The sequence below is a fragment of the Crinia signifera genome, chromosome 12 (genome assembly GCF_055691185.1).
Source record: "Crinia signifera chromosome 12, ASM5569118v1, whole genome shotgun sequence".
Lineage (NCBI taxonomy): Eukaryota > Metazoa > Chordata > Amphibia > Anura > Myobatrachidae > Crinia > Crinia signifera.
The window spans coordinates 45,809,431-45,824,836 of NC_139228.1; the positions used below are offsets into that span (position 1 = coordinate 45,809,431).

Here is a 15,406-nt window from a genome sequence, read left to right on the forward strand (position 1 = left end):
TTTACTTTCTCATGTGTCGACCATTGCTATGTTGACCTTTTACTTGTGTCTAACATTTGTCAATGTAGACCTATTGTCAAAGTTAACCTTTTGACTGTCTATGTAGACACTGTCTGTGAGCCATCTGGGTACCATACGACCCGTGATGCAATCTAGTTCAGAAAGTATGGGCAGCACACACTTTTTGTACCGTGCGATGCACGGGAGCACGGTACACCTTGCATGGTACAAAAAGTACTGTGTATGGGCGGCTTTAGACAAATTACATTCTGCTCTATGCATATGCTATTTGCTCGCATGCTTCCCCCTTTGTGAAGGTAAAATGGTTACCTGAATATAGGCAATTCTTCTCTGTACAAGGTCGGTCAAATCATTGGCCTCTCTTCCCCGCCAATCGCCTGCACCATCGGTCTGACTGAGGTAGTAGAGATCTGTCATAACTGATCTGTCAAGAGGGAAATGAAAGGTTACTATGGGCTTGTGCTAGATCAGCTTGCTATGTAAAACCACTTTACGCTCCATTACTGCACTGTTCAAATATGTTCAGCTAAATGTACTTGATATTTTTATACTATAATCTCTATACACTTCATTACATTTTTTAAACACACGGTGGGTGTGGTTTCTTGCCCCCTAAAGAAGGCTGTAAAAAGACACCCTCTTACTGATCATGGTTTCAGGATCTCTGTAATGATGCATAGATGATGTTGCATATGAGCTGTCATGGCGGGGTGAGGATCACATCTGCAAAACATTGATTTAAATAATTTTGTATGTAAACTAGTGTGCCCCCACCATTCACTACTGGAGCCATTATATATGAAAATTTCTAATTGTAATGCTATATAACACAGTATATATTACACAATAAAGTAATAACACCACAGTGCAGGAATACTCTGCTACTTATAAAGGGATTTTTGTAAGAACTTAGGGGCTGAAATCACTGGAAATATGGTCGCTGGCGACCATATTGCCAGTGATGGGAGTGTGCCCCGCCGATAAATCGCCGGGTGCGCGCTCCCGTTTTCAGCCCCTTTCTGATCGCTGGTCGCAAGAGCTTGCTCCTGCGTCCACCTGATTACCTCTGCGGCACCGCCAGCAGAGGTTCCCTTTCATCAGCGACCATCTCTGGTCGCTGATGAAAAGGATAAACTGAGCAATATATTGCTGAGCACTATATTGCTCAGCAATATAGTGCTCAGCAATATATCTCCCCCGTGTACGCACTTTACCGTTCAAATCCCTTTCTCTGATATGGTCCTGGTGACACAGCTTCACATTGGGATGTAGGAGGGTCCACAGGAGCCAGGCTCCTCCCACCGCATCCCAGAATCCTCAGTTCAACTTTCAAAGCCACTGTAATACATTAACTCAGTACAACGCCTGAACATATTATATGCACAAACTTTAAATTTTACCATCATAACATGACACATCATGAAAACGGCAATACTTACTAAGCGTAAGGGAGGGATCGCTGTGTCACCAGGACCATATCAGAGAAAGGGATTCGAAGGAAGTTCTTACAAAAATCCCCTTTTCTCTTTCAATGGTCCTGGTGACACAGCTTCACATTGGGACGTTCAAGAGCTGGTCCTTTGGGAGTGTATGCTCAGGTCTGCAGCTCTCATCACTGCTCGCCCGAATGATGCGTCCTCTGACGCGAACTCATAGAACCTATAGAACATGGGTCTTCAAACGGTGGCCCTCCAGATGTTGTGGAACTACATGTCCCAGCATGCCCTGACAGTTTTGGCATGCTCTTATAGGAAAAAATGTGTCAATGCATGTTGGAACATGTAGTTTCACAACATCTGGAGGGCCACAGTTTGAAGACCCATGCTATAGAATTTGGCAAAAGTGTGAACAGATGACCAAGTGGTAGCCCTGCAAACCTGCTCAGCGCTAGCCCCATGGGGCACCGCCCAAAAGGTAGCAACAGATCTGGTGGTATGTGCGTTTATTCTGGCCGGTACAGGCCTACCAACCTTAGTATATGCAAAAGCAATAACTGATCTCAGCCACCTAACAATGGTCTGTTTTGAAGCGGTCCAGCCTATCTTGTGTACATCATACAAAACCAGTAAATTATCTGTCTTCCGAAAAACTTTCACTCTGTCCACATAAATGTGCAAGGTGCGCACCACGTCCAAATTTCTTAATTTGTCCCTTTTCTTGGAACCCTCAGGGGGTTGAAACACAGGAAGAACAATATCCTGATTTAAATGGAAAGCAGAAACCACTTTCGGTAAAAATGTTGGTACTGTTCTCAGGACAGGCCTATCATCATGAAAAATTAAGGAAGGAGGCTTACAAGACAACGCTCCCAACTCCGAAACCCTCTTTGCAGAGGAAACAGCCAACACATATATCAACTTCCAAGTAAGAAACTTGAGGTCAGCCGACCTTAACGGTTCAAACAGAGGTTTTTGAAGGATCTCCAACACCAGAGACAAATCCCATGGTGCCACCGTTTTTTTGTATGGGAGTTTTAACCTAGTAACTCCCTGAAGGAAGGTTTGCACCTCCGGAATCACAGCCACTCTTCTCTGAAAGAAAATAGTTCAGAGACTGGAGACTCAGCCCAGAAGAAAACCCATCCTGAAGGAATTCAAGCAACTTAGATAGCCTGAATTTAGAAGTGTGAGACTTCTGGCATTCACACCATCTAATATACTGTAGGTCTTCCAGACCCTGTAGTAATTAGCAGAAGACACAGACTTTCTAGCTTTGATCATCGTATTCACAACCGCCTCCGAAAATCCTTTGTTCTTCAAAATGTTTCAATAGCCAAGCCCTCAAAGTTAGCCGAGCTAAATCCTGATGTAAAAACGGACCTTGACTTAGAAGGTCTGGCCTTCGAGGTAGACACCACGACTCTACTGATAGTCTCTGAACACTGGAATACCAAGACCTCCTTGGCCAATCTGGTGCTATCAGTATTACCGTAATCCCTTGGGATCCTCTTCAGTACCATGGCAATCATTGGAAATTGTGGAAAAATGTACGCCAGGCTCCCTGACCAAGGCACCGTCATTGCATCCACTGCTGACACCAGAGGATCTCTTATCCTGGAAAAGAATCTGGGAACCTGATGGTTGAACCTGGACGCCATTAAATCCACCTCCGGGAGTCCCCACCGAGACACAAACTGCTGGAATATCTGTTGATACAAAGCCCACTCCCCTTCCAGCAGTTCTTCTCTGCTCCAGAAGTCGGCCTCCACATTCCGCACTCCTGGTATGAATACTGCCGATAAGGCCGACACAAGAATCCGCGACACCGCCCTCATAGCCATCTTGCTGCATGTGCCGCCCTGATGATTCAGATATGCCACAGCCGTGGCGTTGTCCGACTGAATCCTTATGGGGAGGTCTTCCACCAGGGATAAACCCTTCCATACTGCATGAAGCTCTAGAACATTGATCAGGAGCGTTGACTCTACTCTGGTCCACAGGCCCTGAAGCCTTAAGTCCAGGACTACTGCCCCCCCAGCCCCTGAGACTGGCGTCAGTAGTAACTACGAGCCATTCCCAAGACTGAGGAGACCAACCCCTCTGAAGGGAGTTCACCTCCGTCCACCATTTTAGAGAGGACCTGGTTTCCAAAGTCAGCTTCACCAATTCTGTTTTCATTGTCTGCGTGTTCCCCGACCAGGATGTAAAAATGTTCCACTGAAAGGTTTGAGAATGGAATCTGGCATACTGCAGAGTCTCAAAAGTCACCACCATCTTGCCCAACAACTTCAGACATTTCCAGACCGATGGGTCCGGCAATTCCAGAATCGACGATACCAGGAGACAAATGTCCTTGGCTTTCACCTCTGGTAGGTATACTCGATGTAAATGTGTATCTAGAATGACTCCTAGGAATTGTATCCTTTGGGCAGGGACCAGTTGGGACTTCTGCAAATTCAACAGTCATCCATTAAGCTTGCAAAAACTGAATAGCCTCTGTTACATGCTGTTGTAATGTCTCTGCTGATTCCGCTTTAAACAGCAGATCGTCCAAATAAGGTATCACTATATCACTATAATACTCCGCAAACGGAGAACAGCCGCCATTACCGACATCATTTTTGTGAATACCCTTGGAGCCGTTGCGAGCCCAAAGGGTAGTGCCTGAAACTGGTAATGTCTGTCTCCAATTGCAAAGCGCAGAAGAGACTGATGCTCCGGATGAATTGGGACATGTAAATATGCGTCCTGGATGTCCATGGATGCCAAAAATTCTCCCTGGTCTAGGCTGAGAAGCACAGACCGCAGAGACTCCATTTTGAAGTGATCCACCCACAGGTGGAGATTTAATGACTTCAGATTCAGGATGGGTCTGAAGGGTCCATCTGGCTTGGGCACTAGGAAAAGAATGGAATAAAAACCTTTCTTCCTCTCTTCTCGTGGTACCGGGACCACCACTCCTTTTTCTAGAAGTGACTGAGCCGCCCCCAAAAGAGCAGTCCTGATCCAGGACTCCTTTGGAAGTGGCGTGGGTAAAAGGAGGAAGACCCTTGAAAGGGATCTTGTACCCTTGAGAGACAATGTCCAGAACCCAAGGATCCTGATCCAATAAAGCCCAAACTTCCCGAAACCTTAAAAGACGACCCCCCACTCTGAGGACAGATGGAGAAGTCCCCAGGCAGTCATGCTGAGGGCTTTTCGTCACCTTTGGTGCTCGGTTTCTTATGAAACGTGCCAAAGCGAGACTTTGGGGCTTTTTCTATCCCTGACTGAAATTTACCCCTGTAAGATTAACCTCGAAAGGACACGCTAGGGGAGGACCAAAATGAGGCAGAAAGGCTGAGAACTTAGAGGTTTGCTTAGACGAGGGGGCGGGGATAAAGGTACTTTCCCCCCCCGTGGCCTGCTTAATAATTTCCTCCAGCTCAGAACCAAACAGCAGTTTACCTTTATAAGCTAAAGCCTCCAATGCCTTTTTAGACTCATTATCCGCTTCCCATGCTTTGAGCCACAGGACTCTTCTGGCATTAACCGAGATAGCAGACACCTTAGAAGCCATCTTAAGAGCTTCTTCCTCAGCCTCTAAGACATATTCTGCTGCCGCCTTAAATTTTTCAGTGAGCAGTAAGACTCCCAGATCTACGTGCACCATTGTACACAAACCACTTGCCCATACAATCATGGCTTTTGAAACCCATGCAGAAGCTTTAAGAGGCCTGAGAGTAAATCCCACCCCTCAAATAGAGCTTTAAGGTTTCCTTCAAGCTTCTTACCTATGGGGTCCTTAAAAGCCGCACCCCCTTGCACCAGGAGCACTGTAGCTTTTGAAAGTCTGGCTACTGAAGCGTCCACCACAGGAACCTTCTCCCAGAGATTTGTATGCTCCTCAGGCATAGGATAAAGACTCAAAAACCTCTTAGGCATCTGGAGCCTTTTATTTTGCGTTTTCCAAGCCCCTTCTAAAAGATCCTGCAAACCTTCATCTGCTGGGAAGGTAACAGCTTCTCTACATTGCCTTTTAAACACCCCTTTAAAAGGAAATTTATCTTCCTCCGACAAATTCAAGGCCTGTTTAAAAGCAAGGGTCGAGGTATCCTCATTATCATCACCCTGCTCCTAGGGAATATCCGAGATGCACTCTCCTTCCTCCCCTGAATCAAAAGGTAACAAGGAAACTGAATAATACTGTATAGGAGTCCCTTCGGAATCATTGTCAAATCTATCCAGCAGAGCATTAAACCTGCTGATACCTTTTGCAGTATCCTGCATTACCTGCAGCAAACCAGGATCTGCTTGAGTTAAAGGCAAGGAACCTGAGGACTATTGAGAGGATGACATAGGTCTAGGGGAAGATACCACAACATCCCTCTGCTTGTCCAAAAATTGCACTAAGGCATTCACTGACCTGCCAAGGGCACTAGCCCACGCAGTCTCTGCCTGCTCAACCCTCTGAGGTACACTTTCCATGGGTCTCACAGCTGTGCAAGCAGGGCACAATGCCCCCTTGGCCATCTGTTCAGGGGAAATTTGGAGTGCAGAAATACTGCACGCGCTCAATGTAAATGGGGCTCCCTCCCCCAAAGCTACATACTGTTGCTCAGTCATTAAAAAGCAATTCACACAGTGCAAAATGACATGCGTTTTGTACTGAATCAATACATCACAGCACTTATCTGTCTGAAGCTCTGGAATTCTCTCTCCAGATGAAGGGGGTAGCGATGCCCCGGAAAATCCACCACTCAGGCAGAAACAGCGCTTCAGCTCCGCAGTCAGCGTCTCCCAAAGCGGCGCCAAGCAGAGTGAGGGAAGAGACCAACTGTCCCTGCTGCTGCGGGGTCTGTGGAGTTTTGGCGCCAAACTACCCCCAGTAGCCGCTCCCACTGCTGGATCTCCTAATTCCTAGTGTCTCCCCTTCAAATAGGGACCACTTGGAATCGCCCGCAGGCCCTGTGACAAGCTGCTGTCTTTTTTTATAAAGAGCTCAGCTTTTAAGCCCCGTTAAAATGGCCACCGCCATAACGGAGGGCCCGTCACCCATGACCCTCACCTGTGTGAAGCCGGTTCAGGGACACCCCGGAGCCCAGGCAGCCTCTTAAGAGAAGCTAAAAGCGCCGCACAGAGAGCGCAGACAGTGTCTCCTCCGTGCGCAGGGAGCTGACAGGACACGCTTCTGTCAGCCCCTGCTGCGCTGGCAGTGTGAGGATTCTATGAGAATCATCAACACTGTGTCCTACCTAATAAGTGTAAAATTAACAAAATAAAAAACACCTATCTCTAATCTTTGCCTGCGCAGCAGCCTCTTCAGTATAGCACCCACTTCGGAGGGCACCTAAAATTAACTGGGGATTCTGGGATGCGGTGGGAGGAGCCTACCTCTCTAAAGCTTTGGTATAGGTGCCTGGCTCCTGCGGACCCTCCTACATCCCAATGGGAAGCTCTGTAACCAAGACCATTGAAAGAGAAATTTAGTATGTAATTTCTCATAGCAAAAACAAAATAATTGGTATGTTCTAACAGTATATTTATTGACATAGCACAGCATGAAACACGACAATCTGTCTGAGCAGGAAACTTGTCCAAACCTTTGTTGATCACCCATGTCGATCAGTATTTCATCAACATGTCTTTGGAGTTCATTTTGTTCCAGGTGTTTGAGCTTCTTCACTTCACTTTGGACTAAATACCAGAATTCCTTAGCACCATTTTCAATTGACCTTCTTAAGATTTCATGATCTTTTCCCATTCCAGCTACTAAAATTCCAAAACAGACTATTATAATATCATTAACATTCAGGCTATTATTATATTTTATTTATTTGGTGCCACAAAGGTTCCATAGGGCTGTATATATTGGTGGATGGAAATACTGTAGAACACATAGAAAATGTACAAAACTGTTACAGGCAATTTCATTAGAACTTACATTCTAGAGCAGGCATGTCCAACCTGCGGCCCTACAGATGTGCTAAAACTACACATCCCAGCATGCATTGCCATCATTCTATCATTCCCTAATAGCCAAATTGTGGCAAGGCATTCTGGGATGTGTAGTTTTAGCACATCTGGAGGGCCGCAGGTTGGACATGCCTGTGCTAGAGGGGTTGGGTGTAACATAGTAACAGTTTGTGAGGTTAAAAAAAAAACAAAAAAAACACATTAGTCCGTCAAGTTCAACTAATCTCCTGTGGTGTAAATGACCTACAGGAGGTTACAGTCTATTCTTTATAAAACTTGTTGACATAAAGGGGGGAAATTTACTAAGATGGGAGTTCTATATCACATGGAATGTTGCTATGGGAGACCAATCAGATACTATATTATCTTCTAGAAAAGGGGTCAGGGACGTTACCCCCTTGATTTGAAAGGAAGGAAATCATATAATTGTAATACACACTGTACCCCCAGAAATTGATGATATACTAGTACAGTACAAAGCCTGGCAGCCATTGATGATTACCATGTTTGGCTGTGTGTGGTACATCAGCCATACATGGTAATCATCATCAATGGCTGCCAGGCTGTGTGTGGTATAGCCATTGAAAATGTGAGGACCAGGAAACTATTAGTGACAGTATTTCAAGATGATATTGTGACAGTCTGTGCACATTTTTCTTCCTCTAGACTAGAGATATACCTTGACAGGTGCCTATAACCAGGCCAAGAAATTCAGCACCGCAGCAGCAGTACAGCCTGTGTGCTGCTGAGATGGTGCAGCAACTAGACAACTCTACCAAAGAAGCGAGTGGACTTGGAGGCAGGCATCAGGGCATCATGCAAGTAAGTGTGTTATACATAACAGCCTGACACACTGCGTCAGGTCTTTCTACACTACAGCACTGTAACACACACAGCAAGGCATGCATATAGAATCTACAGATTGAGCACCTCTAAGCCAGCTCAGGGAATTGGCAGATTCCCTGAGCTGGCACAAAGGCGCTCCATCTGACAGGGACGCATGAGCGTCTCACACGCACCTGCGTCCCCATCAGCACAGTGGCGGGGTGCGGTTTCCCTGCCCATCTCCGCTTCACTGTCACAGCTTGCAGGGTCCACTGACCCCCTGCACATGTAGTTTCCATGTGGCTAGGTTTTTGCAGCGACAAGGAAATGGAATGTGAAGCCGCTAAAACAGCGAGGTCCGTGGCTAAATACAGCGGGCTCCCCGCATTAGCCGCAAGGCTCGCTGTTTGGGGGAGTCCTCGCTGTCCTCTGACAGTGAGTATTCCCCTGTAATGTAGAATAGGGTGAGTGGCCGCTGCAGGGGTTAAACGGTATTTCATTGAATAAGGCCCATTGTGTCAACATATAATCAGTATTCAGATTTTGTTTTTAAACTGGAGGCTGATATTTTATTTTAAACTTTCAGTTTTTAGTATGTGCTTCATATTTATTACCTTTTCTTTAAAGCAGTGGTTCCCAACCCTGGTCCTCAAGTACCCCCAACAGTGCACGTTTTCCAGGTCATCCAGCAGGTGCACTCATTATTCAGACACATTTTAAAAGATCCACAGGTGGAGCTAATTATGTCACTTGTGATTCTGTGTGGCATTGAAACGTTGAAGTTACTCTGAGAATGTGTTAAGTATTTCTGGAGTGATGCGGTTCTGGTTGTATGTATGTATAATATAGCTTTTTGAACATTTGGGCAACAGTGGACTCCAATAAGCTTTACCCCACAAAGCTGCATATTCTGTATTTAATCTGAATGTACCAAATTTTTGTGAGTTATTAAGTAAACATATTTTTAAGTTATATAAAGTTTTGTTATCATTTGGGTATTCATGGGCTTAACCCTATTAAAGTGTTGAATATATTTGAAAAGAAAGCAGATCATCCAGGCACTCCCCTAATCATGTAAGGTTAATTGCTTTAGGTGTTAAAAAATGTATCCAGTTTTGATTTAAATTCATTAACGGTAGTTGCTGTAACCACCCCCACCAGAATTTGGGTTCCAGAATTTTACTGCTCTAATGGTGAACAATTCTTAATTCAGTACGGAATTTATTTTGCTCGAGCCTCAGTACATGCCCGTGTGTCCTAAGTATAGGCCTGTTAGTGAACAAATCATCTCCCAGTCCCATATGATTGCCAATCCTGTATTTGAACATATTAATCATATCACCTCTCAACCTCCGTTTCTCCAGTGAAAACATATTCAGCCTGGTTAACCTATCTTTGTATTCTAGTGATTCAAGACGTTTTACTAGTTTTACTAGTTTAGTCGACCTTCTCTTCCTTCTCTTGTGTCCTTTTTAACCCCTTCCCGACATTTGACGTATATATATACACGTCATGGCCGGGATGTACTTCCCGACACATGACGTATATATACGTCATGACTTTAAACTGTCACCGCGTCTAGGGACGCGGTGACAGAGGGACGATGTCTGCTGTCCCTGACAGCAGACATGTCCCAGCATGCCCGGGGGGGGCGGCGATGCCTCCCCCCCGTCGGCGATCGCTGCGATTGGCTGTTCAATGTGAAAAGCCAATCGCAGCGTTTTCCTGTGTTACCGGCGAATCAGACGCTCGGTAACACAGGGATCAATCACCGCCGGGTGTGAGGGGGCGTGAGGGGGTCACCGGTGATGACCACACCTCACCCCACCTCACCCCACCTGCCCCCCAAGGCTGTGAGTGGTCCGTCAGACCGCCGGACCAATCACAGCCATGGCGCGTGATTTAAACTAACGGTGACTGCGCTGCAGACGCCATTCCGGTCTGGAATTGCGTGCAGAGCGGTCACCGTGCCAATCTGTCGTGATATACTGACCTGATCCTTGCCTGATACTTACCTGATCACCGCTGGTAGCGTGCTGCCAGCAGCTGGATGCTTCCTGGATCTTGTGACTTTCTGTGTGCTGCTGCTGCAGTGTCATAGAGTGAGAGATAGTGAGAGATAGTGACAGAGAGTGCTATATTTTGTGTCTGCTGCCCCCCCTTTTGTGCTGATCAGCAACTTTTTGGGGGTGCAGGTTTTTTTTTTATATATATATACCTGTCAGTTGCACCAAAGGTTGTGCTGCCTGTGCAACTGACTGATGCCCCCCCTTTGTGCTGATCAGTATAAATTAACTGATCAGCAACTTGTTGGGGGTGCAGGTTTTTTTTTATATATACCCTGTCAGGTTGCACCCACAGTTGTGTGCCTGCTGCCCCTCACTGCTAATCAGTGTTGCATCACTGCATCACTGATCTGCAGGTTTTTTTTTTGGAGAGTGCAGTGGGGTTTTGTTTTTACACCCACGTTGCTTTTGTGGGTGTCCTGTGGCCGCTGAGCGCTGATCAGTGACGTACATCACTGAACAGCATTTTTGGCACAGGGTTGATATAATTTTTTTTCTGCAGTTTTTTTAAATTGTTTTTTTTTTTTTGGAGAGTGCTGTGGTTTATTTTTTTTAAATTGTTTTTACACCTACGTTGCTTTTGTGGGTGTCCTGTGGCCGCTGAGCGCTGATCAGTGACGTACATCACTGATCAGCATTTTCGGCACAGGGATGATCTATTTTTTTGGGGGGGGATCAAATTCCTGTTGCCTTTGAGCGCTGTTCAGTGACGGACGTTACTGACCAACATCTGTGCTCAATTTTTGGCGCAGGACCTTTTTTTTTTTTTTAACCCCTTCAAGGTTGTACCAAAAGCTGCCTTGAAGTTGCTGAGTGACGTACATCACAGATCAGCATTTTTGCCACAGGGTTGATCTAATTTTTTTTTTTTTTATTGGGATCAAATTCCTGTATAAAGTATTTTTTTTTCTGCACTACATACACACTACACACTACATACCCCGGGTGTTGAAATAAAGTTTGTACCCCCCCTACACTATACACGTGTTGAAACATTACACTTACAGAAACACAAATATAAAAATGGCATCCCAAATGTCATCCCAGTCATCCAGAAGAATGTATTCAGCGGAGGAGGCATATGCCATGCTTGCCTCTGACTCTGACACAGCCAGTGATGCAAGCGGGGAATTTGAAGGATTCGCCTTAAGCTCCTCTTCCTCCTCTAGTGATGAGGGACCCCCTCAAAGACGCCCCCGTAGAGCAGCTGAGACCCCCCCCCCCCCAAATGATTGATCCCGTATGGACCCCACCACCAGACAATTTTGAGCCCCAGGTTCCTGAGTCTTTGGCGATCCCTGGAATCCAATTTGATTCAACAGGTCTCAGAGAAATTGACTTTTTCAAATTATTTTTCTCTGATGATTTTATAATTTTAATGGTGGACCAAAGTAATTTATATGCCCAGCAGTTTATTGCTCAAAACCCCACGTCATCATTTGCTAGGTGGACCCCTGTAGATGCAGTAGAGATGATGACGTTTTGGGGTCTGGTGTTACATATGGGCATAGTAAAAAAGCCAGAAATTAGGCAATATTGGAGTACAGATGTTCTGTACAGCACCCCACTTTACCGTATGGCCATGACTCGGACTCGTTTTGAGTTAATCCTTAAATTTTTGCATTACAACGATAATGCACAGTGCCCACCCAGAGATGATCCCACCTTTGACCGGCTATTCAAAGTCAGGCCGGTCATTGATCATTTCAGTGCCAAATTTCCAGAGATGTACATCCCAGATAAATTCATTTGCATAGACGAGTCCCTTATACATTTTAAAGGAAGGGTTAAATTCCGCCAGTACCTTCCCAGTAAGAGGGCAAGGTATGGCATAAAAATGTATAAGCTGTGTGAAAGCACCTCAGGGTACACTCACAGGTTTAGGGTATATGAAGGGAAGGATTCAAGAATTGAACCGCCAGAATGCCCCCCCTCCCTCATAGGTGTTAGTGGAAAAATTGTCTGGGATTTAGTGCACCCCTTCCTGGATAAAGGTTATCACCTCTATGTGGATAACTTTTACACTAGCATCCCCCCTGTTTAAGGCCCTTGGTTCAAGAGGTACAGCAGCTTGCGGTACTGTGCGCAAGAACCAAAGAGGCCTCCCAAAAACGCACATTGCCCAAGTAATGAGAAGGGGTGAAAGCAGGGCACAATCCACCGAAAATATGTTGTTGGTCAAATATAAGGACAAGAGGGATGTCCTTATACTGACAACAATTCACGGAGACAGTACCACCTCCGTCCCTGTACGAGGTACCAGTACCCACACCTCAAAACCTAATTGTATCCTGGATTACAATAAGTACATGGGCGGAGTGGATCTTTCAGATCAGGTACTAAAGCCGTACAGTGCCCTGCGGAAAACAAAAATCTGGTACAAGAAGTTGGCCGTGTATATCATCCAGATGGCACTGTATAACGCTTACGTGCTATTCCGTTCTACCAGCCAGAGGGGGACATTTATGCACTTTCAAGAGGAAGTCATAAAGAGCCTAATATTTGGGAACCAGCAGGCAGAGGGCCCCAGTACTTCTAGTACTGGCCCCCGTATTGTACCAGGGCAGCATTTTCCTGATGAAATCCCCTCCACTGGAAAAAAGGGCAGGACACAAAAAAGGTGCAAAGTTTGCTATAAAAAGGGAATAAGAAAGCAAACTATTTTCCAGTGTGACACTTGCCCCGACAAACCCGGCCTATGTATAAAGGAGTGTTTTAAAATATACCACACATCTATGGATTATTAGGTTCATCATTTCACCGTGCTTCGGGGGTCTTGCTAATGCCACATAGCACCCACCATTCATTCCACCAGAATTCTGAGTCCTGCCATGCACCCAAATGGTATTTTTTGGTCACATGTGAGGCATTGCCGTACTCGGGAGAAATTGGGGCACAGATTTTGGGGTGCTTTTTCTCCTTCATTCCTTGTGAAAATGAAAAATTTTGAGCCAGAACTGCATTTTTGTGTAAAAAATTAAATTTTTAATTTTCACTGCCCAGTTGTACCACAATTGGTGAAACCCCTGGGGGTTTGAAATGAACATTATACCCCTAGATGAATTCCCTGAGGGGAGTAGTTTGCAAAATGGGGTCACTTGTGGGGGGGGTTCCTAACTTTTAGCATCTTATGGTGCCTAGAAACCTACATGGTGCCTAAAAAATAATCTCATAAAAAGGAGGCTCCAAAATCAAGTAGGTGCTCCTTCTATTATGAAGCCTGTGGTTTGGTCAACGTGCACACTAGGGCCACATATAGGATATTTATGAAAACAAAAGAATTGGGGGAATCAATTTTTAGTCACATTTCTCTAGTAAAATCTACTGTGTTCCTTAGAAAAATGTATTAAAATTGAAAATCTGCAAAAAAAATGAAATTTTGAAATTTCACCTACACTTTGTTTTAATTCCTGTGAAACACCTAAAGGGTTAACAAACTTCCAAAATGCTGTTTTGAATACTGTGAGGGGTGCAGTTTTTGAAATGGCATCATTTATGGGGGTGTCTCACATACAAGTCCCTCAAAGTCACATCAGAACTGAACTGGTCCCTAAAAAAATCAGTGTTTGAAATTTTCTTGAAAATTTGAGAATTTGCTATTCATATTTTAAGCCTCCTAGTGTCCAAAAAAATTAAAAGGAAGTTGAAATAATGATGGAAACATAAAGTAGACATATGGTCTATGTTAGTTATTAACTATTTTGAGTGGTATGATTATTTGTCTCACAAGCAGAAAATTTAACATTTTGCAAATTGCTAAATTTTCAATTTTTTTACGACATTTTGGTATTTTTCAAAAAAAACACAGACTGTATCGACCCAAATTTACCACTAATTTGAAGTACAATGTGTCACGAGAAAACACTCTCAGAATCACTGGGATAAGTAAAAGCAAAAAAAAGTTATCCCCACTTAAGTGCTACATGTCAGATTTGAAAAAAAGGGCTCTGTCAGGAAGGCAAAAACTGGCTGTGTCAGGAAGGGGTTAAAATAAGTCACCCAATAATTCAACTTCTTAACTGCTTTTAGATACCTGTACAGTTTATTAGAATATATACATTTAATTTTATTTACATTTTTTAATGCAAACCAATTAATTCACAAACATTCAAACAGAGTGTTTCAGTAACCAGAACCAGAATAGAAGAAATGGCATAAAATTGCAACCTACACCTTTACGGGTGTGAGATCATAATCTAGTTTATCATCAGATAGGCAGTTAGAGCATTGACCCTACGTTTTTTAACCTCTTACAGGACTTCTTCAGGGGTATAATTCAAAATAGTTCAATTATACAGTAAATGTCTTCCAGTGAGGGGATGTTCCCAAACGGACCCGAAAGAGCAGACAGTCATATTAATTGATCAAGTAGGAGGTACAGCACTTATCACAGAATATGTCTGTTTTCATATACCCTTAAAGCTTAGCAGTGTCTCAGTGAACGTGTGCTTCTATTAACCCCTTCCCGACATTTGACGTACATTTACGTCATGGTCGGGAAGTACTTCCCGACACATGGCGTAAATGTACGTCATGGCATTTAACTGTCACCGCGTCTATAGACGCGGTGACAGTTTCAACATGTCTGCTGTCCCTGACAGCAGACATGTCCGTGCATGCCCCGGGGGGGCTGCGATGCCGCCCCCCCGTCGGCGATCGCTGTGATTGGCTGTTCAGTGTGAACAGCCAATTACAGCGTTTTCCTGTGTCACCGGCGAATAACGTTCGCCGGTGACACGGGATCAGAGGTGATTGGTGCTGTAAAGTACAGCACCAATCACCGCGGGGTGTAAGGGTGACACTGGTGTCACCCCACCGCACCCCGCCCGCCCCCAAAGGCCGTGATTGGTTCGTCGGACCGACGGACCAATCACAGCCAAGGAGGGGGATTTAAACTAACGGTGACTGCACTGCAGACGCCATTCCGGTCTGGAATAGCGTGCAGTGCGGTCACCGTACCTCCCTGCCGCCATACTGACCAGAACCTTGCTCCATAGCTTGCTCCATACTCCATACTTACCTGATCGCTGCTTCATCACTGCTTCCTGGATCCTGTTACTACTTGTGCCTTCCTGTGAAATTGTGCTGCTGCAGTGTACT

The 15,406-nt window shown here is 45.0% G+C and overlaps 1 protein-coding gene across 8 annotated transcripts in view; it reads right to left on the bottom strand.

The window, feature by feature from the left end:
- The window catches only part of FUT8 (fucosyltransferase 8), a 315,179-nt gene that overhangs the window by 129,687 nt on the left and 170,086 nt on the right, over positions 1-15,406 (bottom strand). For 6 of the 8 annotated variants that reach the window (XM_083167148.1, XM_083167141.1, XM_083167143.1 and 3 more), the window contains 2 exons: positions 7,043-7,229; positions 331-445 (listed from right to left, as the gene is read on the bottom strand). In XM_083167148.1, coding sequence (XP_083023274.1) covers positions 331-445; positions 7,043-7,229 — 302 coding nt within the window. The remainder of the gene's footprint in view (positions 1-330; positions 446-7,042; positions 7,230-15,406) is intronic. The other 2 variants (XM_083167145.1, XM_083167147.1) reach the window with 1 other exon arrangement.